The 25,444-nt window shown below is 48.9% G+C and overlaps 2 protein-coding genes across 2 annotated transcripts; both read right to left on the reverse strand.

The window, feature by feature from the left end:
• Nucleotides 1-7,985: 7,985 nt before the first annotated feature.
• Nucleotides 7,986-13,192, reverse strand: DPEP3 (dipeptidase 3). Its single transcript, XM_066242917.1, has 10 exons — nt 12,912-13,192; nt 12,468-12,594; nt 11,872-12,001; nt 11,641-11,782; nt 11,342-11,411; nt 11,055-11,231; nt 9,558-9,642; nt 8,970-9,045; nt 8,363-8,498; nt 7,986-8,268 (listed from the first exon to the last, which is right to left on the reverse strand). Exons 1-10 carry the CDS (start codon nt 13,190-13,192, stop codon nt 8,026-8,028), a joined length of 1,467 nt encoding a protein of 488 aa, XP_066099014.1. The 3' UTR covers nt 7,986-8,025.
• Nucleotides 13,193-19,239: 6,047 nt separating this feature from the next.
• LOC136312746 (dipeptidase 2-like) lies at nt 19,240-24,733 on the reverse strand. Its single transcript, XM_066242563.1, has 11 exons — nt 24,619-24,733; nt 23,444-23,803; nt 22,968-23,094; nt 22,501-22,630; nt 22,274-22,415; nt 21,905-21,974; nt 21,614-21,790; nt 21,153-21,237; nt 20,406-20,481; nt 19,672-19,807; nt 19,240-19,576 (listed from the first exon to the last, which is right to left on the reverse strand). Exons 2-11 carry the CDS (start codon nt 23,758-23,760, stop codon nt 19,322-19,324), a joined length of 1,515 nt encoding a protein of 504 aa, XP_066098660.1. The 5' UTR covers nt 23,761-23,803; nt 24,619-24,733; the 3' UTR covers nt 19,240-19,321.
• Nucleotides 24,734-25,444: the final 711 nt, after the last annotated feature.

The raw sequence follows: 25,444 nt of genomic DNA on the forward strand, positions 1-25,444 counted from the left end.
TGGCTTAAAACAGCAATCAACAAAAACGTTACTTTACTCACAAATCTTCAAGCTGAGTAAAGCTCATCTATACTCCACATGGCATCAGTTGGGGCCAGACGATTTACTTCCAAGCTGATTCAATCACATGACTAGCAAAAGCTCAGTGGGACTGTGGAGCAAAGCACTGGGTCCTCTGCATGTGGACCTGTCCATGGGCTGCATAGCTTCCTCATGGTATAGTCGCAGCAGTCCATGGGTAAACATCCCAAGAAGCAGGGAGTAGACGCTGACTATTTCTCAAGGCCTCACCCTAGAAATAGGCACATCACTTTTGTGTCTATTTTACTGGTCAAGCAGTTACAAAGCCCAGATTCAAAAAGGAGTGGGACAGCATAGAACTCATCTCTGAATGGGAGAAATATCAAAGAAATATGGGACCAGGTATAAAAATTACTACAATAATATGTGAAACAAAGAACATAATAGGTGATCTAATAGCTGAGTTATATTAAGAATGCTTTAGAAAATTGGAAAGACCAAATTAAGGAATTCTCCCAACAGAAAAAAAGAAAAAACAAAGAAAGAAAAAATAGAAAAGAGATATGGCAGATCTAAATAGAAATTCTAATGCCAGTATAATAGGAATCCCAGAAAAAGAATAAAATAAAAATGGAGAGATGGTACCACATGAATGAATGAAAATATTATACTAATTATAACAGGCCAGACACAAAAAGACACATATTGTATGATTCCATTTGTAAGAAATACCTAGAATAGGTAAATCTATATAGACAGAAAACAGATTGGTGATTAGGGGGAAAGAAGGGACAGGGAGTAATTGCTTAATGGGTATTAGGTTTCCTTTTAGGGTGATTAAGATATTTTGGAATTAGATAGAGGTGGTAGTTGCACAACATTGTCAATGTTCTAAATGCCATTGAATAACTCATTTTAAAATGGTTAATTTTATGGTATGTTAATTTCTTTTTTCCTTTTTGTATTTTTCTTAAGTGAGAAGTGGAGGCAGAGAGACAGATTCCCACATGCGCCCAACTGGGATTCACCAGGCAAGCCCACTAGGGGGCGATGCTCTGTTGCAACCAGAGCCATTTCAGTGCCTAAAGCTAAGCCATGGGGCCATCCTCAGCGCCCAGGGCCAGTTCACTCCAGTGGAGCCTTGGCTGCAGAAGGGGAAGAGAGACAGAGATAAAGGAGAGGGGAAAGGGTGGAGAAGCAGATGGTCACTTCTCTTGTGTGCCCTGACCAGGAATTGAACCTGGGACATCCACACACCAGGCCAATGCTCTACCACTGAGCCAACTGGCCAGGGCCTAATTTCATTTCAATAAAAAGAAATTGCTACAACTATAGGGAGAAACTGATAAATACACAGTAGAAGATTTTAACACAACTATAATTGTTATAAATAGGTTAAGAAAAAAAAGAACAGTGCTTGACCAGGCAGTGGCACAGTGGATAGAGCATCAGCCTGGGATGCTGAGGTCCCAGGTTTGAAACCCTGAGGTTGCTGGCTTGAGTGGGCTCATCTGGCTTGAGCTTATGGATATACAATAAGTAGCCAATAAACACAGGAAAAGATGCCTAACATCATTAGTCATTAGATAAGTGCAAATCAAAATAACAATGTGAGGCCCTGGCCAGTTGGCTCAGTGGTAGAGCGTCGGCCTGGAGTGCAGGAGTCCCAGGTTCAATTCTTGGCCTGGGCACACAGGAGAGGGGCCCATCTGCTTCTCCACCCCTCCTCCTCTCCTTCCTCTCTGTCTCTCTCTTCCCCTCCCGCAGCCAAGGCTCCATTGGAGCAAAGTTGGCCCGGGCGCTGAGGATGGCTCTATGGCCTCTGCCTCAGGCACTAGAATAGCTCTGGTTGCAACAGAGCAGCCACCCAGATGGGCGGAGCATCGCCCCCTGGTGGGCATGCTGGGTGGATCCCGGTTGGGCGCATGCGGGAGTCTGTCTGACTGCCTCCCGTTTCCAGCTTCAGAAAAATACAAAAAAAAAAAAAAAATCACAATGTGAGATTCGTGCTTGAGATAGCATTTAAGTTAGCTATTATCAAAAAATGGAAGATAAGTGCTGGGGAGGATGTGGAGAAACTGAAACCCTTGTACATTGCTGGGGTGGGGATGTAAAATGGTATAGCTGCTATTGAACCCAGCTTGGTGGTTTTGCAAAAAGCTCAACCTAGAATTACCATATGACCCAGCACTTCTATCCTAAGCATACACCCACAAAAATTGTAAGCAGGGACTCAAACAGATACTGTATGCCAATATTCATTGCATAGCCAAAAGGGAGAAGCAACCCAAATTTCCATCAACAGATGAATGGATAACAAACTGTGATCTATATGTACCAGAACTATTATTCATCCATAAAAAGGAATGTAGTCTGATATAAGCTACAACATGGATGAACCTCGAAGACATTATGTTAAATGAAATAAACTAGATGTAAAAGGACAAATGTATAATTTTCCTTATATAAGTTAGTTGGAATAGACAAATTCCTAGAGACTGAAAATATAATAGAGGTTACCAGGGGCTGAGGTGAGCGCAAATGGAGAGTTATGTTTAATGAATACAAAGTTTTTATTTGGTGTAATGAAAAAGTTTTGGGAAAAGTGGTGATGTTTGTATAACATTTATGCATGAAATTAATGCCACTGATTTGTTCACTTAGAAATGGTTAAAATAGCAAATTTATGTTATATATTTTTACAACAATTAAAAAATATATAGACAATAACCATTGAACTGTATACTTTAAATGGGCAAATTATAGGATTATATCTCAATAAAGCTGTTTAAAAACAAACTCCATTATATAATTAACCAAGTAATTCTAATATTTAGAGGATGATAGGAGGAAAATAAGGGAATAAGAACTAAAAATCCTCAATTTTCAAATTTCTGATTCAATAAATACTACATGAAATTTATGACTGAAGAGCTGGCAGATATTTACTATATTACTTAGAAATATGGAGGAAAATGCTGGTAAATACTAACAGTTAAAAGTGTTTCAAGTGGTTGCTGGGAAAGTGGAGAGTATAAAGACGGTGGAGTGGGGATGGGGACTGTTCACACTATTTGACAGTTCAGTGTATTATCACAAAGTAAACATCTAATTACCAGCACCCATGTCAAGTATGGACATTGCCAGGCCCCAAAAGCTCCTTCATGCCTCCTTCACTTGCCACCCTAAATGACCTGACGTTGATGATAATCACTTTCTTGTTTTCCTATATAAAGGTACAACCTGAGCATGCATCCCTGAACATTAAGTTCAACCTTTTCCATTATTTAAAAAAAGAAAAAATTTTTTTCTTCTTTTTCGAAGTGAGAGGACAGGAGATAGATTCCCGTATACCCCCCCCACACACACACACACACTCTAGGATCCACTCAGCAACCCTTGTCTGGGTCTGATGCTCTGCCCATCTGGGGCCATGCTCGCAACTGAGCTATTTTTATTGCCCGAGGCAGAGGCTCCATGCAGCCATCCTCAGTGCTGGAGGCTGATGCACTCAAACCAATAGAGCTATGGCTGCAGGAAGAGAAGAGAGAGAGATAGCAGGGGGAAGGGGAGGGGTGGAGAAGCAGATGGATGCTTCTGTTTGTCCTGACTGGGTATCGAACCCAGGACATCTGCACACTAGGCCAATGCTCTACCGCTAAGCCAACCGGCCAAGGCCAAAAAACCAATTTTTTATTAAAGAAAAATATCCATACATAAAAGTTCACATACCATAGGTGTACAGAGCATGCTGAACATTCACAAAATGAACACGTATGTACCTGGCACCCAGATCAAGAAATAGCGCTTTACCAGCAACCAGAAGCCCTTCCTTGAACTCCTTTTCCAGTCATTATCTCCCCAGGGATAACTCTAAACTGACTTGAAGAGCAGAGATCAGTTTTGCCTGTTTTTGTACCTTTTTTTCTTTTTCTTTGTGTTTTTGTACTTTTATAAATGGAATAATATGTATTATTTTGTGCCTTTCTTTTACTCAATTTTTTTTTTTTTTTTTTTTTTTTTACAGAGACAGAGATAGAGTCAGAGAGAGGGATAGACAGGGACAGACAGACAGGAACAGAGAGAGATGAGAAGCATCAATCATTAGTTTTTTGTTGCGACACCTTAGTTGTTCATTGATTGCCTTCTCATATGTGCCCTGACCGTGGGGCTACAGCAGACTGAGTAACCCCTTGCTGGAGCCAGCGACCTTGGGCTCAAGCTGGTGAGCTTTGCTCAAACCAGATGAGCCCACGCTCAAGCTGCTGACCTCGGGGTCTCGAACCTGGGTCCTCCACATCCCAGTCCGATGCTCTATCCACTGCACCACTGCCTGGTCATGCTACTCAACATTATTTTGTGAGATTCTTGCAAGTTATGTGGAACTGTAGTTTTTTCTTTTCCGTTGCTATGTACTAGTCCGTGGAATTAATATGGCACTGTTGATTTCTCTGTTATTGGGTTATTTTCAGTTTGGAATTATTAAAAATTAGTGCTTCTTGGCCCTGGCCAGTTGGCTCAGTGGTAGAGCGTCGGCCTGGCATGCAGGAGTCCCAGGTTCGATTCCCAGCCAGGGCACACAGGAGAAGCACCCATCTGCTTCTCCACCCCTCCCCCTCTCCTTCCTCTCTGTCTCTCTCTTCCCCCTCCCACAGCCAAGGCTCCATTGGAGCAAAGTTGGCCCGGGCGCTGAGGATGGCTCTATGGCCTCTGCCTCAGGTGCTAGAATGGCTCTGGATGCAACAGAGCAACGCCCCAGATGGGCAGAGCATCGCCCCCTGGTGGGCATGCCGGGTGGATCCCAGTCGGGCGCATGAGGGAGTCTGTCTGACTGCCTCCCCGTTTCCAACTTCAGAAAAATACAAAAAAAAAAAAAAAAAAAATAGTGCTTCTCTGAACATAGTTGTTCGTGTCTTTTTTTTTTTTTTTTATTTATTCATTTTAGAGGGGGTGGGAGGGGAGAGAAGGGGGATGAACAGGAAGCATCAACTCTAGTATGTGCCTTGACTAGGTAAGCCCAGGTTTTTGAACCAGCAACCTCAGCCTTCTAGGTCCACACTTTATCCACTGGGCCACCACGTCAGGCTCATGTCTTTTTATGTAAGAATTTCTGCTGTGTCTTTAGGGGAAATATGGTTAAGTTCTTGGCTATATGTCTTCAACTTCAGTAAATAATGTCAAACTGTGGTAGGCAGTTAGACACGAGCAGAACAAGAACGATAGGCCATGACCTGTGGTGGCGCAGTGGATAAAGCGTCGACCTGGAAATACTGAGGTCGCCGGTTCGAAACCCTGGGCTTGCCTGGTCAAGGCACTTCCAGCTCCGCCCCACCTTCTCTCTCTGTCTCTCTCTCCTCTCTTTCTCCCTCTCTGTCTGTCTCTCTTCCTTTCTCTCTCCTCTCTAAAATGAATAAATAAAATAAAATAAAAATTAAAAAAAAAAAAAAAAAGCCTGACCAGGTGGTGGCGCAGTGGATAGAGCGTCAGACTGGGATGTGGAGGACCCAGGTTCGAGACCCTGAGGTCGCCAGCTTGAGCGCAAGCTCATCTGATTTGAGCAAAAGCCCACCAGCTTGAACCCAAGGTCGCTGGCTCCAGCAAGGGGTTGCTTGGTCTGCTGAAGGCCCGTGGTCAAGGCATGTATGAGAAAGCAGTCAATGAACAACTAAGGTGTTGCAACGCACAATGAAGGGCTAATGATTGGTGTTTCTCATCTCTCTCTGTTCCTGTCTGTCTGTCCCTGTCTATCCCTCTCTCTGACTCACTCTCTGTCTCTGTAAAAAAACAAAAAACAAAAAACAAACCCCCCCCCCCAAAAAAAAAAGAACGATAGGCCAGGAACAGAGGGGTCAACAGCTCAGAAAGCACAGGGTGCCTAGCAACAGGCAAAACTGGGAAAACAAGGACCTCGCCCCCAGGATGACCTTTCCTCCCTTAGTATATTGCTAGTCATGTAGTTCGGATCCTTCTCTGACTTTTCCTTCCCTGGTGTGTCACTAGTCATGTGGTAGACCCTCCGAGGAGGAGGAACAAAGAGTGGCGTTCTACACCTCGCATGTTGGCCCTTGCACAACCACACCCTTAAGCATTAAGCTCCCAGGACAATGAGGTTAGAGCTGCATCAAATACCCTGGCATTGACCAACCAATGGAGAACACAACCCTGAAAAAGCACACCTGGAAAACCATGAATATTGAGATCTTCCCCTGGAACTTCCCCTAAAACCTCCATCCTAAAAAGTCCTTAGGACAGAGGACCCACTGTGCTCTCGCACCTGGGAGCATGCAGCGCCTTTCCCCTCCCTGTCATCCTCCCCTGAAGCCTGTTACCCATATCCTTCTCTCTTCTAAGCTCTGGGGACCTCTTCTTTTGCTTCTGTAACTTGTTTCCTGAGCCCATTTCTTCTGCCTCTGTGACTTTCTAAATGAATCTTGTCTCTGAATTCTTTCTTAGCCAGAACTTAAGTAGAGGTTTCTGAACCTAGGTCCTGACTCCAATGGTCTAACACCTGGTGCTGTTTTCAGCCACTAACAAAACTGTTTTCCAAAGTAGTTTTTCTGTTTATACTGCCACCTGTTGCTCCACATTCTTGCTGACTTGGTATTGTTTATCTGTTAAATTTTAGATATGTGTGTGTGTGTGTGTGTGTGTATGTGTGACAGAGAGAGAGACAGAGAGAGGAACAGATAGGGACAAACAGACAGGAAGGGAGAGATGAGAAGCATCAATTCTTCGTTGTGGCTCTTCATTGCAGCTCCTTAGTTGTTCAGAAGGGGGAAGGGTAGGGAAGCAGATAGGTCACTTCTCCTATGTGCCCTGACTTGGAATTGAACTTGGGACATCCACACACCAGGCTGACGTTTTGCCACTTAAGCCAACCAACCAGGGCGGTGTCAGCTTTAATTTTTTTTTTTTTTTTTTTTACTTATGTGAGAAGCAGGGAGGCAGAGAGAGATAGACTCCCACATGCACCTCAACTGGGAGCCATCCGCAAGCCCCCTACTGGATGATGCTCTGCTCATCTGGGGCCGTTGCCCTATTGTTCAACAATCGAGTTCTTTTAGTGTCTAAGGCTAGGCCACAGGGCCATCCTCAGTGCTTGGGGCCAAACTGCTCGAACTCAAACCATGGCTGTGGGAGGGGAAGAGAGAGAAGGGAGATGTGGAGAAGCAGATGGTCACCTCTCCTGTGTGCCCTGATCAGAAATCAAACCCGGGACATCCACATGCCAGACCAATGTTCTACCACTGAACCAACCAGCCAGCTAAGTCAACTCAGCTTCCTGAAAAACAAATTTAAACATTTCAAAGAGAGATTGGGAACACACTCTCTGTTACACTCCATGAGGGGGTCAACTTGAACTTGATTCCTTTGTGTTCTGTGGGCTTTTGGTGTAGAACAGGGGTCCCCAAACTTTTTACACAGGGGGCCAGTTCACTGTCCCTCAGACTGATGGAGGGCCGGACTATAAAAAAAACTATGAATAAATCCCTATGCACACTGCACATATCTTATTTTAAAGTAAAAAAACAAAATGGGAACAAATACAATATTTAAAATAAAGAACAAGTAAATTCAAATCAACAAACTGACCAGTATTTCAATGGCAACTGTGCTCCTCTCACTGACCACCAAGGAAAGAGGCGCCCCTTCTGGAAGTGTGGCGGGGGCCGGATAAATGGCCTCAGGGGGCTGCATGCGGCCCGCGGGGCCGTAGTTTGGGGACCCCTAGTGTAGAATATGGTAAGATGTCTTTGCCTGAGATGAGACCAAGCTGGAGGCCACTGGGAACCATTCGTCTTGAGCAGCTAGAGCTAGACCGCAAGACTCCTCGCTACCTAAGAGCCACCTGGATCCAGCCCCACACCCCATTCCATGCGAAGGAAGGACATTCACACCTGGTTCCATGTCCAAAATGTTTATTCTTTGCATATGATTGTGTCTGGATGACTGAGAGGGGGATTTTGTGAACTTTGCTAAAGGATCTCTGGGGAACTGACTAGGTCACCAGAGCCACAGGGTGACTGAGAAGGCAGCAGCAGTAGCCATGAAACCTAAAACCTGGTGTGGGGAAGCTTTTGAGGGTCTCTGGAGAATATGATTGGTAGGCCACTTGGACACCTCCAGGTGTGTGGCCAGGTGTTCATGATGAGGCTGAGAAAGGAAGTGGGAGTGGCAGAACCTGCCCACCTGCCTGTCAGGAAACTCATCCTCTGCAGGGCTCTGATCACTGTTTTCCTCTCTCACCTGGGGGTGGGATTCAGCAGTCAGTGGCTTCCCCAGCACATCCCTCACTTTTTCAAACCACTGAATCACCCTTTTGCCCAGCCCAGCATAATACCTGTTCCACTTGTCTGAAGACCCGTAGCAGATTTCCACGAAGGACACCCTGAAGCTCTTCCTCACTCCAGCCACGCCTCAGTAACTCTTCTATTAGGATTGGGTATGTAGATACATCCTCCAGCTCCTGAGGGAACCTGTCCACAGCAAGCCAGCTGTGGGACCTCAGCCCTGATCCTGGTCTAGGGCCACTGTCTCAACAGCCCCAGTCATATATGGAAAACTGAACGCATGTTTTTTCAGGTTACTGATTGCAACTTCGGAAGCTCCTTGAAGACTGGGCTTCTGCAGCGTCTACCCACTGAGCAGCTGAGCAGCCCACAATAGATCTGCTGGGTGGGGAGTGGAGCTTGTGCAGGGCAGATGAGCTCTGCTTGTAGGAGGGGAGTATTTAATGAGGGTGATGATCTGGAGGGGTTGATAGGTCCAGTGGGCAACAGAAGGGACAGGGAGAGCCCAGGAAACAGGCCCTGGGAGTATGGAAACATCAGGTTGGCTGGAATACAAAAGCCTGTGGTTGAGGCTTGAAGGATGGGAGGACCACAGGATGGGGAACTATAACTCCCTGCTATACCCCAGCCCAAGAAAAACCCCGGGGAAACACTCACCGGCCAGACCCGTCATAATTTCCGCCAATCCCAATAAACTCAGATCCAATGACTGCCCTGATGTGGTCAAAGTGATCTAAAGGGTGGAGGTTAGTGATGGGAAGCACTGGGCTAAAGTTAGACTCCGGCACCAGCCCTGATCTGGAGAAGCTCAGTCCTGGCCAGTTCCCCTGCCCAGTACTCCAGGCTAGGGCAGCTGACTCCACAGAGCTCCTGGCCAGCCATGAGTTCTGATGTGGCTATAGGCAGGACACTGGACCTAGAGTAAACCTCAGAGCCACCCTTTAGGACCTTTTCCTGCCCAGGAGCCACCCTGCCTTTGGGTTCCTTGAGACCCTGGTCAGGGCTCTGCCTGTCCTGTCCAGAAGTGTGGGAGTAAAAGTGAGACTCAGACGCAGTCTTTTCTTCCTGCCCAAGCCCATCAGCATTGACTGTGGGCCAAGATATGGGTGGCAGTGAAGAGCTGTGTCTACTCCCCTGGGTTGTTTGGAGGTCTGCCCAGAGTCCAGCAGGTGTGGAGCTGTTCTGAGGGCCCCAGTGGCCACAGGCCCAAGCTAGAACTGCACAAGGAGTCGAGGTAGGGCTCACCTGCTACAGTGGACACATTAGCCAACAGGTTGCACTGTAAAACCCCCATGGACAGCGTCACCATCACAATGCCACCATTCTTCTTCTACAGGGATGAACAAATGGATACTCAGTTTGGCCCTTCTGGCCTGACGGCCTGCCTCCTATGCCTCAGGGGGCCATGGTAGGAAAGTGTTCAATCTTGGCTTCAAGCATTGGAAGACACTGCACCTCCTCTGGGTTTGTGGGTCCCTGGGTAGAACTGATTTGGACTTGAGTTTCAGACATCAGGAGGATTAACTAGCGTTAGGTCCAAAAGTGAGGCCTGAGTTGGTAGCTTTGTTCAAGGTTAAGAATCTTTGGCCTGGCCCTGGCCGGTTGGCTCAGTGGTAGAGCATCGGCCTGGCATTCAGGAGTCCCGGGTTTGATTCCCGGCCAGGGCACACAGGAGAAGCACCTATCTGCTTCTCCACCCCTCCTCCTCTCCTTCCTCTCTGTCTCTCTCTTCCCCTCCCGCAGCCAAGGCTCCATTGGAGCAAAGTTGGCCCGGGCGCTGAGGATGGCTCTATGGCCTCTGCCTCAGGCGCTAGAATGGCTCTGGATGCAACAGAGCAACACCTCAGATGGGCAGAGCATCGCCCCCTGGTGGGCATGCCGGGTGGATCCTGGTTGAGTGCATGCGGGAATCTGACTGCCTCCCCGTTTCCAACTTCAGAAAAATACAAAAAAAAAAAAAGAATCTTTGGCCTGACTGCTGGTGGTACAGTGGATAGAGCATTGACATGGGATACTGAGGTCACAAGTTTGAAACTCCAAGGTTGCCAGTTTGAGTGCAGGCTCATCTGGTTTGAGTGCAGGGTTGCCGGCTTAAGCATGGGATCATCAACATGGTCCCATGGTCGTTGGCTTAAGCTAGGGGTTACTGGCTCAGCTGGAGCCCCCCAGTCAAGGCATGTACGAGAAGCAATCAACGGCTTGACCTGTGGTGACGCTGTGGATAAAGTGTTGTGGATCTGGAATGCTGAGGTCATCAGTTCGAAATCCCAAGTTTGCCCGGTTAAGGCACATATAAGAAGTGGCTGTAAGTGGATCCTTCCTGCTCACTCCCCCCCACCTTTCTCTCTTTCTCTCTCCCCTTTCTCTAAAATCAATAAGTAAAAATCTTTAAAAAAAGAGAACCAACCAATGAATTATAGTGCTGCCACTATAAATTGATGCTTCTCATCTCTCTCCCTTCCCTTCTCTCTTGCTGACAAATTAATAATAATAATAATATTTGGCCCTGGCCGGATAGCTTGTTTGGTTAGAGCATTGTCCCAAAGCTCAGAGGTTGCCAGTTCAATCCCCAGTCAGAGCACATACAGGAACAGATCAATATTCCTGTCTCTCACCCCCTCCCTTCCTCTCTCTGAAATCAACAAAATGAACATTAAAAAATACATATATATGAAAATAATAATAATATTTGTATGAAGCATGCTTAGCCCTGGGTTTGAGGGGCTCTGGGTAGCCGCTCACCAGAAGTTGCAGGATGTCATCGGGAACATTCAGCACATAGTTGCACACAGCCCTGGCAGCCGAGTGGGAGAAGATCACAGGAGCCTTCGCTATGTTCAGCACTCTTTGCATCAAGTCGTCTGATGCATGGGACAAGTCCACCATCATGCCCAAGCGGTTCATTTCCCCTATCACCTTCTGCAGGGACAGTTGTTGTTTTTTTAACTTGGTATGTGTGTCAGGGATGCATGTATATGCACATATCTGTAGGGAACGAGTGAGTTAGGGTAGGGAACAGGAGTACTCACCTCACCAAAGCTGGTCAGCCCGCTGACATTGGTGTATAAGTGGTGTTCAAACTTGGTGGAACTCTCTGCCCTGCAGAACAGCCAGGGGAGGGCAATCTATCGGGCCACACCTTAGCCACCAGAGCCTGGGGACTCTGCAGTCCCTCTGTTTGTTCACCTATCTCACCTAGAACCTAGGTCAGCTGCTATCTATGAGTGTGACAGACCTGCTGGAAGTTCCACCTCCCTCTCTGGACCTCTCTGTTCTCGCTTCTCTGGCAGTTTCTCCGCTATGCCGTCTATCATTCCACTGTGCTCACCAGGGTGTGCTGCAGGTGAAGGTGACTGTCAGGTAGCGCACTCCCAGCAGATAGAAACTACGCAGTACAGAGAGGCTGCTGTCCAGTGAGTGACCACCCTCCACGCCAATGAGGCAGGCCAGCTTTTGAGTGCTGTTCAGACCTAGAAGAGGGTGGATAATCAAGTGGTCAAGGCCCAGGACCAGAATCACTAGAATAAACCCCTGAGTAACCCCACATTCAACAGCCCACCTTTGGCTGAGGTCACAAGCTCCAGTTCTTCATAGGAAACACACATGCGACGAATGAGGTCAATCTGTTCCAGTGTGATGCGCACAGCATCCTGGTCCTGGGTCTGGCAAGGGGCGGAGGCTGACCAGAACTAGAGGTAGGTCCAGGGGTCCAGAATGAGATCAGGCCTTGGCCTGCCACTCCTCAGCCCTCAAGGTACTCATTTAAGTCAGGGATCCAAGTGAGGCACTGCGTTACTCCAGGGCACCTTGGTGGCTATTCAGCTTGCTGTCAGCTGCCATATTGTGGACTCCTGACACATCATTGCCTGCTGTTTGTTCAAGTGCTATATGAACACCCCAAGGCTAATCCACCATGTCCTTTGTGGTTCTAGCACCTCCCACAATCACCAGGGATTTTCTGGTCACTTTCTGGGTACCTCCACAGAACCATGTGGCTGGCCTGTCTTGGCCTCCAACACCCCCACACTCCCCAGCAGCCACACAATGACACACTGTGTGTCCTATGATACCTAGGCCCCTAGAGGACTCCAGGTTTTTGTGGCTTCCACATTCCCCAGCAGCCATGCTGCAGCACCCTGTGTGTTCCTGTGGTACCTGGGTACCCACGAGGCCACTTCTAAGCTTGTCCAGGCTGGTCTGACCACGACTGAAGTTGCGCAGGTTAACCTCTTGTAGCCTGTTCCGGAAAAGCTGTCTCAGGAGCCAGGGCAGATGATTATGGCTGGGGGCATCAAGACAAGGTTAGAGTGGGGACGTGGCCTGTAGGTCAGGCAGGCCATGTCAGTATTCCTGGCCCTGGCCTGGCCCACCTACCTTCCCACCTCACAGCAATAGGGAGACTTCTGGAGGCTGAGCTTAAGGGTGGAGTTCCACCAGAAACGGGATAATGTTGAGAAGGGGGCCCCTGAATGATGGCGGAGAGAGTGTATACAGGGGCGGTTTTGAGGAAGTCTCTTTTTTAGCCCTGCTGCTCAGGACCCCTTCCCCTACCTAAGGATGAGTACAGCTCCCGCCAGCCCCCACATGGAAACTACGCACCCATCCACCAGCGGGAAGTCCCGCATCAAGGCCCGCGTGTGCTCTTGCTGTCTCTGGGCTCTGGAAGTTCCTGGCGTTGTCAGGGCACTAGGGACGCCGGGCGTGGTCAGGGCGCCGGGATTGCCCAGCATGGTCTGGGCGCTGGTGGTTGGGGCGCTGAAGGCGCCCGGCATAGTCTGAGCGCGGGTTTCTGGCTGCGGCAGCAGCAACAGCAAGAAGAGCAGACAGAGCAGAGGCCGCCGGCCAAGCACGTGGGGACACTCGAGGCCCGCGGGCCGCATGCTGCACCGGTCCGGGCAGGCGGGCAGAGTCTGGTCTCGAGAGCCGAGAGAGGCAGAGGGCGATGATTGGGGTCCCGACTGTGGATTTAAGGCACCCAGAGGCGTGGCCTCGTGAGGAAAATCAAGACGCTGGAAGACGCCCAGGGGTTTACAACGCCGTTGCACGGCAGAGCCGCCAGGGAGCAACACGACCCTCCCGCCCCCAACTGCCTCGAGCACTCTTTGGCGACCAATCGTGGGCTCCCTCTACCTGGGATCCCTCCGCCATGGCTGCTGGTCAGGACCTCAAACCAAGGAAGTAGGCCAGTGGAAGAACAGGGAGGAGCGCAGTAATATTTTTCATCTCACACTTAGACAAATCACTGGTCCGTGTGAGGTCTTGGTTACAGGGATGTGCCCCCACTGCTGGATGTGCCCAGCAGGTCAGCTATTCTGTTAAATTGTAAGTCCCGACTCAGAAGAGTGAATTAGATCTGTTTTGACTGACAGAAAAAAGATTCCCTATATATGTAATAAAAATGAAATAAAGACGAACAATATTTATGGGAGACCGTTATGTTTTAACATCTAGTATTGAAATTTGCTTCTGTACCATGTTAATATTTTATATATGCACAAAAAATATTCTAGCCTGACCAGGTGGTGGCGCAGTGGATAGAGCGTCAGACTGGGATGCGGAGGACCCAGGTTTGAAAACCCGAGGTCGTGGCTTGAGCACGGGCTTATCTGGTTTGAGCAAAGCTCACCAGCTTGAGCCCAAGGTCTCTGGCTTGAGCAAGGGGTCACCTGCTCTGCTGTAGCCTCCCCCCTCCCCAGCAAGGCACATATGAAAAAACAATCAATGAACAACTAAGGAGCTGCAATGAAGAATTGATGCTTCTCATTTACCTTCCTGTCTATCTGTCTCTGTCCAAAAAAAAAAAAAAAAGATTCGATAAGAGTATACATACTAAACATTAGTTAATAGTCATCTTGGGAGGGGCATTACCAACTCCCTGGTCAGTTTATATATTATCTTTTTCTGTAATATAGTTATCCTGGCTGAGGGTAGTGCTGGTGAGGGGTAGCCAGGGTGGGAAGACGTTAGAGGGGGCACCAGAGTGATGGTTGAGCCTTGAAAGGGTGGAGCCTGGGTTAGGCCACCGAAGTGGGGGGCCATCCCAGGTTGGCCAGTGAAAGGAGAGGCCTTTTTTTTTTTAATTGCTCCCTTTTTAAAATTTTGTTATTTAAAATTTTTTTTATTTTATTTATTCATTTTTTAGAGAGGAAAGAGAGAACAGGAGGAGGAGCAGGAAGCATCAACTCCCACATGTGCCCTGACCAGGCAAGTGCAGGGTTCTGAACCAATGACCTCAGCATTCCAGGTCAACGCTTCATCCACTGTGCCACCACAGGTCAGGCCTGAAAGGAGAGGCCTTAATGTTTACAGTAAAATTTTAAAATGTTATCCACACATAGACAGTTCCAAATGTCTGGTTTGGGTTGACTAAGTAAATCAAAGTTACACTCCTTTTGACAACTAGAAAAGTTGGGCAAAATATAAAATATAAATCTTCTTAATGGCATCAGGGAGTTAAAAAATAATGAAAAATTCCTTGTCAAGGATCCAGGGAGGGTGGAAACCTAGAGATGGGCCCAGCATTTGGGCTGTTTCTTCCGCTCAGGATGTTGTGGGGCTAAAGGGAGAGATTCAGACACTTAGTTTTGAGTTGGAACACAAAAGAAGGGAGTGAATCAGGTTGCAGCAATCCTGGTTATTAGGCAATCGTTTCTCAATTTTAGGTCCAGCCTTCTATTTTCTGCTCTGTAAGGCTGGAGCTTACAGGAAACTTAAAGGCAGGAGGAGAAAAGAGAAATGTTTTTCTGGTTCTTGTCAGTGTGCTTTTCCAACAGTGACAGTTGACTGAGATCTCTAACTTCTGGCTGTCACAGAGCAGCCTTACCATGTCCATTTAGGACACCTGCACTAGTTGAGTGCTTACCTGAATCAGCCTCATCTCCTAAGTCTGAGCCCCAGAAGCCCAGGCCCTCTGCTAAACTACTATCTTCTAATCCCCACCTCTTCCCGTTTCTTACCGAATGGACCTGGAGCTAGGTCCGCTCAGCTTGGAAGGATCTTAAATGGGATTAAGGTGATTCAGAGTGCTATTCAGTTGATCCAAAAGGAGTCAAGAAAAGAGAGAACAGCTCTGGCCAGATGGCTCACTTGATTAGAACATCGTCCCGAAGCACAGGGGTTGCCAGTTTGATCCCCTGTCAGGGTAAATAGAGGAACAGATTGATGTTCCTGTCTCTCTCTCCCTTCCTCTATCTCTAAAATCAATACAAATAAACATTAAAAAAAAGAAAGAGAGAACAGGTAAAATGAATAGGAAGCACTATTACAACTCTCTGAGTAACAGTGCAGAGCCCAGCCAACTTGAAGCCTGAGGAAAAAGATAATGTGCTCTGATGTACATTTTATGTATTTTTTAATGATTAATCTTTCCAGAACATTAAAATAGTTGAAAAATATTCAAAAGCTGAAAATCAGGTGTAATAAAATTCACATTATTTCATATGTCCATAATTTTATGTATATCCAAGCCAGAATTATAATTTTACTTTCCCGGCTTTAATGGAAGCAACCTCATGAATAATACTTGCAAAATCTACTTCTTTGTTTAGTTCACTTTCTGTTGATTTCATGTTTGACAATTTCTTTTGACCAAATAATTTTTTTTTTTAATTTTTCTGAAGCTGGAAACGGGGACAGACAGACAGACTCCCGCATGCGCCCGACCAGGATCCACCCAGCACGCCCACCAGGGGCGACGCTCCGCCCACCAGGGGGCGATGCTCTGCCCCTCCGGGGCGTCGCTCTGCTGCGACCAGAGCCACTTTAGCGCCTGGGGCAGAGGCCGAGGAGCCATCCCCAGCGCCCAGGCCATCTTTGCTCCAATGGAGCCTCGCTGCGGGAGGGGAAGAGAGAGACAGAGAGGAAGGGAGGGGGGGGTGATGGAGAAGCAAATGGGCGCCTCTCCTATGTGCTCTGGCCGGGAATCGAACCCGGGTCCCCTGCACGCCAGGCCGACGCTCTACCGCTGAGCCAACCGGCCAGGGCCGACCAAATAATTTTTAAATAACTGCAGCTTCCCGAAACTTCTTTTACAGCATACCATTGTGATTAGTATAGTTGAAATTTTTTTTCAAGGCTATTTCCAAATTTGAATGATTCCACTAAGTAAAATTTGTTAATCAATTTTAGAAGATTCAAACATAATGCTGAGTTTATATTACAAAGCACCAATATTGGCCCTGGCCGGTTGGCTCAGCGGTGGAGCCTCGGCCTGGCGTGTGGGGGACCAGGGTTTGATCCCCGGCCGGGGCGCATGGGGGAGGCGCCCATTTGCTTCTCCACCCCCACCCCCCTCCTTCCTCTCTGTCTCTCTCTTCCCCTCCCGCAGCCAAGGCTCCATTGGAGCGGGGATGGCCCGGGCGCTGGGGATGGCTCCTTGGCCTCTCCCGGGCGCTGGAGTGGCTCTGGTCGCCCCTGGTGGGCAGAGCGTCGCCCCTGGTGGGCGTGCCGGGTGGATCCCGGTCGGGCGCAGGCGGGAGTCTGTCTGACTGTCTCTCCCCGTTTCCAGCTTCAGAAAGAAAAAAGAAGAAGAAAAAAAAGCACCAATATTGCACATTTCTCAAAACTATTTCAGGTGTAATTTTTACAGGACTTAAAATTCAGAATTAAAAAAAATAAATTCAGAATATTAAGCCAAGTCTGTGGCAGCTTTTGACAAATCATATGTATTCATAGAGCATAACTTCTCCAGTTAAAACATTCAAAATCTGAATTTAAAAGATGAACAATAAAATGCAATAAATACATGTCTATAAGAAAACATTCAAGATCTGAAGACACTTTATTTAAAAGTTTTGATTGCCTGACCGGGCGGTGGCGCAGTGGATAGAGCGTCGGACTGGGATGTGGAGGACCCAGGTTCAAGACCCGGAGGTCACCAGCTTTAGCGTGGGCTCATCTGGTTTGAGCAAAGCTCACCAGCTTGGTTGGATCCAAGGTCTGCTGTAGCCCCCCAGGGTCAAGGCACATATGAGAAAGCAATCAATGAACAACTAAAGTGCCACAATGAAAAACTGATGATTGATTCTTCTCATCTCTCTGTGTTCCTGTCTGTATCTATCTCTCCCTCTCTGACTCTCGCTCTGTCTCTGTAAAAAAAAAAAAAAAAAAAAAAAAAGTTTTGATTGATTGATTTTTTAGTGAGGGAGGAAGAGACAGAGAAAGAAAGAGACAGGAACACCGATATGTTCCTGTATGTGCCCTGACTAGGGATGGAACCTGCAACCTTTGTAACTAAGCTATCCAGCCAGGGCTATTTAGATGTTTGTATCTCCATGTCAATGTGAAGTTAGAGCACCTTAATCTCCTTAATTTCTATTTGATATGCACTTTTCCCATAATAACTGATATACTTATTAGGTGATTTATGTATTTCCAATTTCTTTCTCCACATTTGTTGGTCTGAAAATGTATTTATTTTCCTTCATTTTTGAAGACTGTTTTCACTGCATAGAATTCAACATTGGTAGTTACTTTCATTCATCAGGTTAAAGATATTCCACTGTAGTTAGATTTCCATTATTTTTATTGAAAAGTCAGTTGTCAGAATTGTTGTTCCTCAAGTTAATGTGACTTTTAAAATGATTGCTTTTGATATAATCTTTTGTCTTTGTCTCCTTGAAGTTTGACTGAAATGCACAGTTTGGGGTTATTATGAATAGTACTGCTATATTATATTTCATATGTCATGGGGGGCATGTATGTATGCATTCCTCTTGGGTATATACCTGGGGAAAAATTGCTCAGTCATGGGATATGCATATACTATTAGTATTGTTATTTTTATTATCCATTATCTATTATGTTTATTATTATTATTAGCTGTGATTATTAACTCTTAATGTATTAATGCTTAATTTTGGCTATTATTATTGCAGTTGCTTATATTACTATTAATAGCTTGGGGGTAAGATGCGGTAGTTGTCTTCTTCTTTTTTTTTTTTTTTTTTTGGAGTGAGAGGAGCAGAGATAGTGAGACAGACTCCTGCATGCACCCTGAATGGGATCCACCCAACAACCCTGTCTGGGACCATGCTCAATTACCGAGCTATTTTTAGCACCTAAGGCTGACGTGCCTCAGCACCAGGGACCATGCTGGAACCAATCCAACCACTCGCTGTCAGCTGGAGGGAAGACGGAGAAAAGGGGGAGGGTAGGAGAGGAGAAGCAGACTGTCACTTCTCCTGTGTGCCCTGGCCAGGAATCAAACTGGGGACGTCCATAGCCCAGGCCGACACTCTATCTACTGAGCCACTGGCCATGGCCAAGGTTGTCTTCAAGTAGCCTATGCCCCTCCAAGAGGAAGTCCCTGAGGGGTTGGGGAGATGTGGGCCCATATCCAGGGCAATCCAGCATTGGAGTCCCATTAAGTGGCCTGACATTCTGGGCTCTGTCCAAATAGAGACAAAGGTCATTTGTGATCCAGGCAGTTCCCTGCTTGGCAATGTGAACTAGATCACTGTTTTTCAACCACTGGTCTGCAGACTGGTCCACCAGATATATGAAGATAACAGACCCAATGATCTTAGTCAAATTCGTTTATGCTCAGGGTGATTTCTGCCTTAGCAGTCCCTGAAATAATTCTCTAATTTTCACCAGTCTCCAAGTGTAAAAAGGTTGAAAACCACTCAACTAGAATTCCCTGAAAGATCCCCTACTGGTGATCAGTGGACCAGGATGGGGACTGAGGTGACTACTCAGAAGAAATGCCGAGCAGGTCCACCCTCATGCAGCCAGAGCTACCCACTGTCTTCTTCCAGTTCTGGGCCCAATCACCTGGGTTTCCCCAGGCCACCACCAACAGGTCTTCCTAGAGTAATGGTGGCTGCACTGCAGGGTCCCCAGCAACCACCGGCATTGGGAGCCTGAGCCATCAGACCCACCACAGAGGACACTTATGCCTGGTTCCAGTCAAAAATATTTATTTTCAGGAAATGTTTGTGCCTGCACAAAGGGGGAATTTTGTGGGGTGTCCACAGCCGCCAAAGTGACATCTGACAGGATTAACTGGGTCACCAGAGCCACAGAATGACAACTGGGAAGGCAGCTATAATTGTGAGGCTTGGGGCCATGTGGGAGGATGATTTTGATAATGACTTCTTAGATGACAACTTGGGTGTCCAATGCATAGGAGTCCTGGTGAGTTTCTCTGGAGCCACATGCTGTCTCGGATTCAGCTGTGGGAGGACGGAGCGGCAAGGACTGCCCAGCTGCTCGTCCGGGAACTCATCCTCTAAGGGCAGTTGCCCCTTCTTTTCTTCCCGTACCTAGAGGCAGCAGGTGGTGGTCAGCAGCTCCCACAGCTTTCCCCCGACACATGTGCTCAAACTCCGAAACTCCATTTTCACCCAGCCCAGCATACCTGTTCCACTTGTCCGAAGACCCGCAACAAGTTTCCTCGAAGCACACCCTGGAGCTCTTCCTCACTCCAGCCACGCCTCAGCAACTCCTCTATCAGTACTGGGTATGTAGACACGTCTTCCAGCCCCTGAGGAAAACTGTACGGCCGCCAGACAACCAGCCGTTGGGCCCCAGATCTGTTCCCGGGTCCTGACTCAGAACCACAGCCCTATGTGTCCAGGGTCCACTGAACCCCAGCCCTGGTCAGATATAGGAAATGGAGACTGGGAGAGAATACATGATTCACCCCTGTTCTTCATCCATCAGAATCAAAATCTTTAATATTCACCAAAACTCATTTGAATTGAACCATTAAGATCTATGCCTTTCACTGAATTCTAATTTTTCCTCTGTATATAAAAAGAAAAGTTTTCTTAATAATTAGGTTGAACCCCTGTGTACACAGACCCAACTGCAAGCAGGATAGAAGGTGAGCCTGTACTAGGCCTTGCTAAAAGTCTGCTCAGAGGCAGTGGGTCTGCTGACACTGGAGGTGGGTGCATATAGAGATGAGCTCTGTCTGGTGGCTTGGTGAACCAGAGTGGACCCTAGGAGGGGAGATCCCAAGTGGGCCAGCAGACCTGAGGCTATGGTCAAGGCCTAAAGGCCATGAGGACCATGCCATGGTGGGCATGGAGACTGTGAAGGCCCCACTGCTGCACAGCTAGCCCCTGACAAGCCACAGGGAATACTCACCGGCTGGCCCCATCATAATCTCCGCCAATACCAATGAACTCGGATCCAATGACTTCTCTGATGTAGTCAAAGTGATCTGGAGGATGGAGAGTGAGCAGTGTGAGGGCAAGGGTCGGGAGTGGGGACTGGACTCTGCTGATTTCCCTTCTTGCAGCCTGTAGGCCTTGCAGGCCAGTTACTTCATAGCCTGGCACCTAATGTGCCAACTTGAGAGCCCTGAGCTTTGACCTGATGTGATCCCAGCTGCCTCCTGGCTGGACTTCAGATTTGGAGTAAATCCCAGAGCCACCAATTTGGGCCATTTCACATCAGGATTCACCCTGCCTCAAGTCTCCTTGAGAACCTGTATGTGTTCATTTCCACACGTGTGAAGGATGAGAGAGAGAGAGACAAAGAGTACAAGTGAAAAGACTGCAGAGACCTAAGGGACTGCCCAGATACCGGGGAAGGGTGCTTTGGGAGCCCCTACAGAGGCACACAGGCTTTATATCTGACTGACTCCCTTACACCCATAAATACCTCACTATCCCCTCTGTGGCTTCAGTTCTGTGTGGCACCAGCGTGCTCTGTACTGTGTTTTGGGGGCCTGTGCCTACTGCCAATGGGTGGGTCAAATGTGGTTTTTTGGCTGTTCTGAGGTCCCATTAAAGCTTCAAGTCCAAATCAGAGTTGTTTGGGGGTATAGCTCAGTGGTAGAGCATTTGACTGCAAATCAGAGCTGTTCAGAGAGCTCAGGATAGGACTTACCTGCCACAGTGGACACATTGGCAAACGAGTTGCACTGCAGCACCCCCACGGACAAGGACACCATCACGATGCCACCATTCTTCTTCTGCATGGGTGGACAAATGGACACTCAGCTTGCCCCTCCTCACTCAGCACAACCACCTGCCTGAGCCCCTGTGAGGAAGGTGGTCAGCCCAGGCTTTGAGGTCAGAAGAGACTTCATTTCTGGTTTGTGTGAATGGAGTAGTCTTACCCTTGGTTTGGGTGGTGTCTTAGCCTTGGGTTTGAAGATTTAGAGGAGTTTGTATTTTTTTACCACCTAGGACCCTTCATTGGGCTCAAGAGCTCAGGACCATAGACTTTGAGTTTGTGGGGCTGATGTTTAGCCTGGTATTTGAGGAAGTTAAGGGCACTGGGTCTCAGATTCAAAGGTTCCTGGTTCAAACCTCTTGCTTTAGGTTCGAGGGCCAGGGTAGTCTCACCAGAAGCTGCAGGGTATCATCAGGAACATTTCGTGCATTCTTGCACACCCCCCAGGCAGCCGAGTGGGAGAAGATCACAGGTGCCTGTGACACTTGCAGGGCCTGTTGTGCCGCGACATCTGAGACATGGGACAAGTCTACCATCATGCCCAGGCGGTTCATTTCTGTTACCACCTTCTGCAGGAAGAGGTTGAGGAGAAGATATCAGGAGTGCACATATATGTGCATTGGTAGGGAACAGGTGGGGTGTGTACATGTATTTGGGGCAGGGTATGGAACCAGGGTTCTCACCTCACCAAAACTGGTCAGCCCGCTGACATTGTTGTAGAAGGAGTGGGTGCCCTTAGCGGAGCTCTCTGCCCTGCAGGATGGGCAGGAGGAAGCAGTCTGATTGGTGGCCATGACTTGGCCACAAGAGCCTAGAGGCCCTACTGAACCCTCTATCCTTACACCCTCCTACAGCAAGAGCAGAAACCCAAGCTGGGCTGTGTCTGGCAGTGGGAGGACCCTGCTGGGGGTCCAGCCTTGCTCTGTGAACCCAGCTTCCCTCCGCATTCCAGGGTTAGTGCCAGATCCCTGGGGTAGGTATAGTTTGGGTCCCACTGGGACATTGGATAGATCCCTGCCTCAGTGGGCCCATACCATCTGCACTGTGCTCACCAGGGTGTGTTGCAGGTGTGGGTGAGTGTCAAATAGCGCACACCCAGCTTATAGAAGGTACGCAAGATGGAAAGGCTACTGTCCAGTGAGTGGCCGCCCTCCACACCAATGAGGCAAGCCAACTTCCGGGTACTGTTCAGAGCTGGGGAGCAGGTAGGTCAGATATCACTCTCAGGGACCTGGATAGCTCAATCAAGTCCCTAACACCACTCCACCAGCCTGCCTACCTTTAACTGAGGTCACAAGCTCCAGCTCAGAATAGGAGGCACACATACGGTGGATGAGGTCAATTTGCTCCAGGGTGAGGCGCAGGGCATCCCGTTCCTGGGTCTGGCATGGGACGTAGGCTGACCAGAACTAGGGGATAGCCAGGGATTAGTGTGGGCAGGGGCTCCTTAGAGCTCCTCCTTTCATAGCCTCTACAGCCCACACGGCTCCCAGGGGGTTCAGAGGTCACATGTAATGAACTGCTTGTTCTGTGGTACCCAGGTGCCCACCAAGCTAGTTCACCATGGCACCTGCAATCCACAGCATTCATGTCATGACACTTTTTGGGTCACTATGGTAACTGACTTTTTGGGTCAGTATGGTGACTAATTTATTGTGATCTCTAGGGCCCCATATTCCCCCGCATTCCCCCCCACCCCCCCATAGTCCCCAGCAGCCAGTGGCACCTTGTGTGTCCCTGTGGTACCTGTGCACCCACAAGACCTTCTCTAAGCCTGTCCAGGCTGGTCTGGCCATGACTGAAATTGTGCAGGTTAACATCCTGTAGCCGGTTGCGGTAAAACTGCCTCAGGACCAGGGGCATATCGTTGTGGCTAGAAGGAAGTCAAGGCACGGTCAGATCAGGGTCATTTGGGTGGATTACTTCCGGTCTGGGGATCATGTGGGACATGGTGCCAGGCCTGGGCCAGACCAGGCATACCCCACCCCACACTGTCACACAGACTATACTAGGACCCTCTGAGGCCTGGGCTACGGCATTCCCACCAAGGAGGGGATGACAGAGAAGGGAAAAGGGCTTCCGCGAACGACGGGAAGAGACATGCAGGGGTGGTGTGAGGTAACCTCCTAACCTCACTAGCCCTGCATGCTCAGGAAGCCCTCCCCAGCCCAGGGGGTGAGCTCAGTCCCCCTGCCGCTTCAACCTGCACCGCACCTACGCACCCATCCACAAGTGGGAAGTCCCGCATCAGGGTCCGAGCAAGCTCACGCAGATTCTGGGCGCTGGGGGTTCCCAGCGAGGTTGGGGCTATAGGGGTGCCTGGCTCAGCAGAGTCGCTAGCTGCTGGCCCAGTCAGGGTGCTGAGGGTGCTTGGTGTGGGCAGGGCGCTGGGGGTGTCCAGCGCTATCGGGGTGCTGGAAGCATCTGGCGTCGTCTGGGCACGGGTTACCGGCTGCGGTAGCAGCGACAGCAGGAGCAGCAGACGCAGCAGAGGCCTCCCGCCAAGCATGCGGGGACACTCGAGGCCCGCGGGCCGCATGCTGCGCAAGTCCGGCGGGCAGGCTGGGGCTGGTCTCGAGAGCCTGAGAGAAGCAGAAGTGGGGCAGAGGGCGACGATGGGGTCCCAACCGTCGGCTAGAGCGACTCAGCTGCGCGGCCTCGCGCGAGAGAGATGAAGTCACAGGACCTTGCGGCGGGTGAGCCGAGTCGCGACGGCGCGCAGTGCTGCCGCCAGGGGGCGGCGCTGCCTCCCGCTTCCAGCCGCGAGGGCGCCCAGGTTTCTCTTCCCCTGAGCCTTCCTCTCAAGAGAGAGGGTCTGGAGTGCTTCTCCCAGACAGTGGTCCTGGGCCTTATGACCTCTCCCAACCACAACGTGGCCTATCTGCCTGCCGTCTGTCCTGGATACCTCTAGGCAGGTATTTCTGTGGTCACGTTTCTGAGTTCCAGGTTTTCCTGTGCTGGACCACGTGGGTTGATTGTGGGGGAGGAGATCCTCTCTGGAAATGAGGAGTTAACTTTATGGACTCTGGCTTTAGGAAGGAGCCCCCTGCCCGACCTCTGTCCCCTACCTTACCCCCCAGCCCCACCCCCAGGACTCCAGCCAGGAATAGGGAACTGTCAGGAGCCCCCCTTCTCCCATATTCCCCAGTCACCCTCAGGAAAGCCCTCTCTGCTCAGGATACCTACACCTCCCCAGGGTCTGAAATGGAGGGACTTTGGGATGTAAACTGGGCAACTGTTGGAGAGAATCAGGGAACATTTAATCAACAGAGCAGAAATGCAGATATAGGTTACTTGAGTGAAGGAAGTAAGTCATTTTTAGGGCAGCAGAGCCCCCAATCCCAGGAAGATTTCTCCCAGAGCTGTTGGCTGACCTGCTGGCCAGTAACCCTCCTACCTTAGTGTGGAAGAAGGCCCCACCTTGTGGCGGTCAGAAGAGTGGGTCTTGTGGAGAGGCCTGGCACTTAGTTTGTGGGTACACTCGCCTTTTGCTGCGGTTCCTCTGGCTCTAGCTCTCCTAGAAATCTCCAGGGCTAAGTTCCTGTGCCTGCTCCACTGGCCCCTCCCCGTTTCAAGCATCAAGCCCTCACCCTAGCTCTCTCCTCCAGGAACCCCCACCCACACACCCACATCCACACCCACACACCCTGGGGATGTGCCTTATCACAGAAGCCGGGAGGCTTTTGGGTCTGTGCCCAAACTCCGTCATCCCCAGCTTCTCAAGTTTCTACTCTGACCCTTAGCACCCCGGGAAGCTGTCCATCTTTGTAACCTTCCCCAGGTGATAGGAGTGGCCAGTATAGTGGTAGTGACCTAAGTCTGAGGAATGGAGACCCTAGAAACTTCTCCCAAAACGAAGTGGGCAAAATTCTTCCAGAGAGACTAGAGGTCCTGTGCTATCCAGGAAGGGAGGGGTTCTGAGCTTGGGTATATTTGAGGGATTGTGCACTTAAAAAAAAAAAAAAAGATTTTATTTATTGATTTTAGAGGAGACAGAGAGAAAGGGGGGGGGGACAGGAAGCATTAACTCATAGTAGTTGCTTCCCGTATGTGCCTTTACTGGCAAGCCAGGAGTTTTGAACTAGTGACCTCAGCATTCCAGATCTATGCTCTATCCACTGCGCCGCAACAGGTCAGGCGGGACTGTGCACTTAATGTTGCCCATTGCCTTTTGGCCAGGAGGAAGGGCAATACTGCAGGTGGGTCTACTCCTTGTCTTCTGC

The sequence above is a fragment of the Saccopteryx bilineata genome, chromosome 9 (assembly GCF_036850765.1).
Source record: "Saccopteryx bilineata isolate mSacBil1 chromosome 9, mSacBil1_pri_phased_curated, whole genome shotgun sequence".
NCBI lineage: Eukaryota > Metazoa > Chordata > Mammalia > Chiroptera > Emballonuridae > Saccopteryx > Saccopteryx bilineata.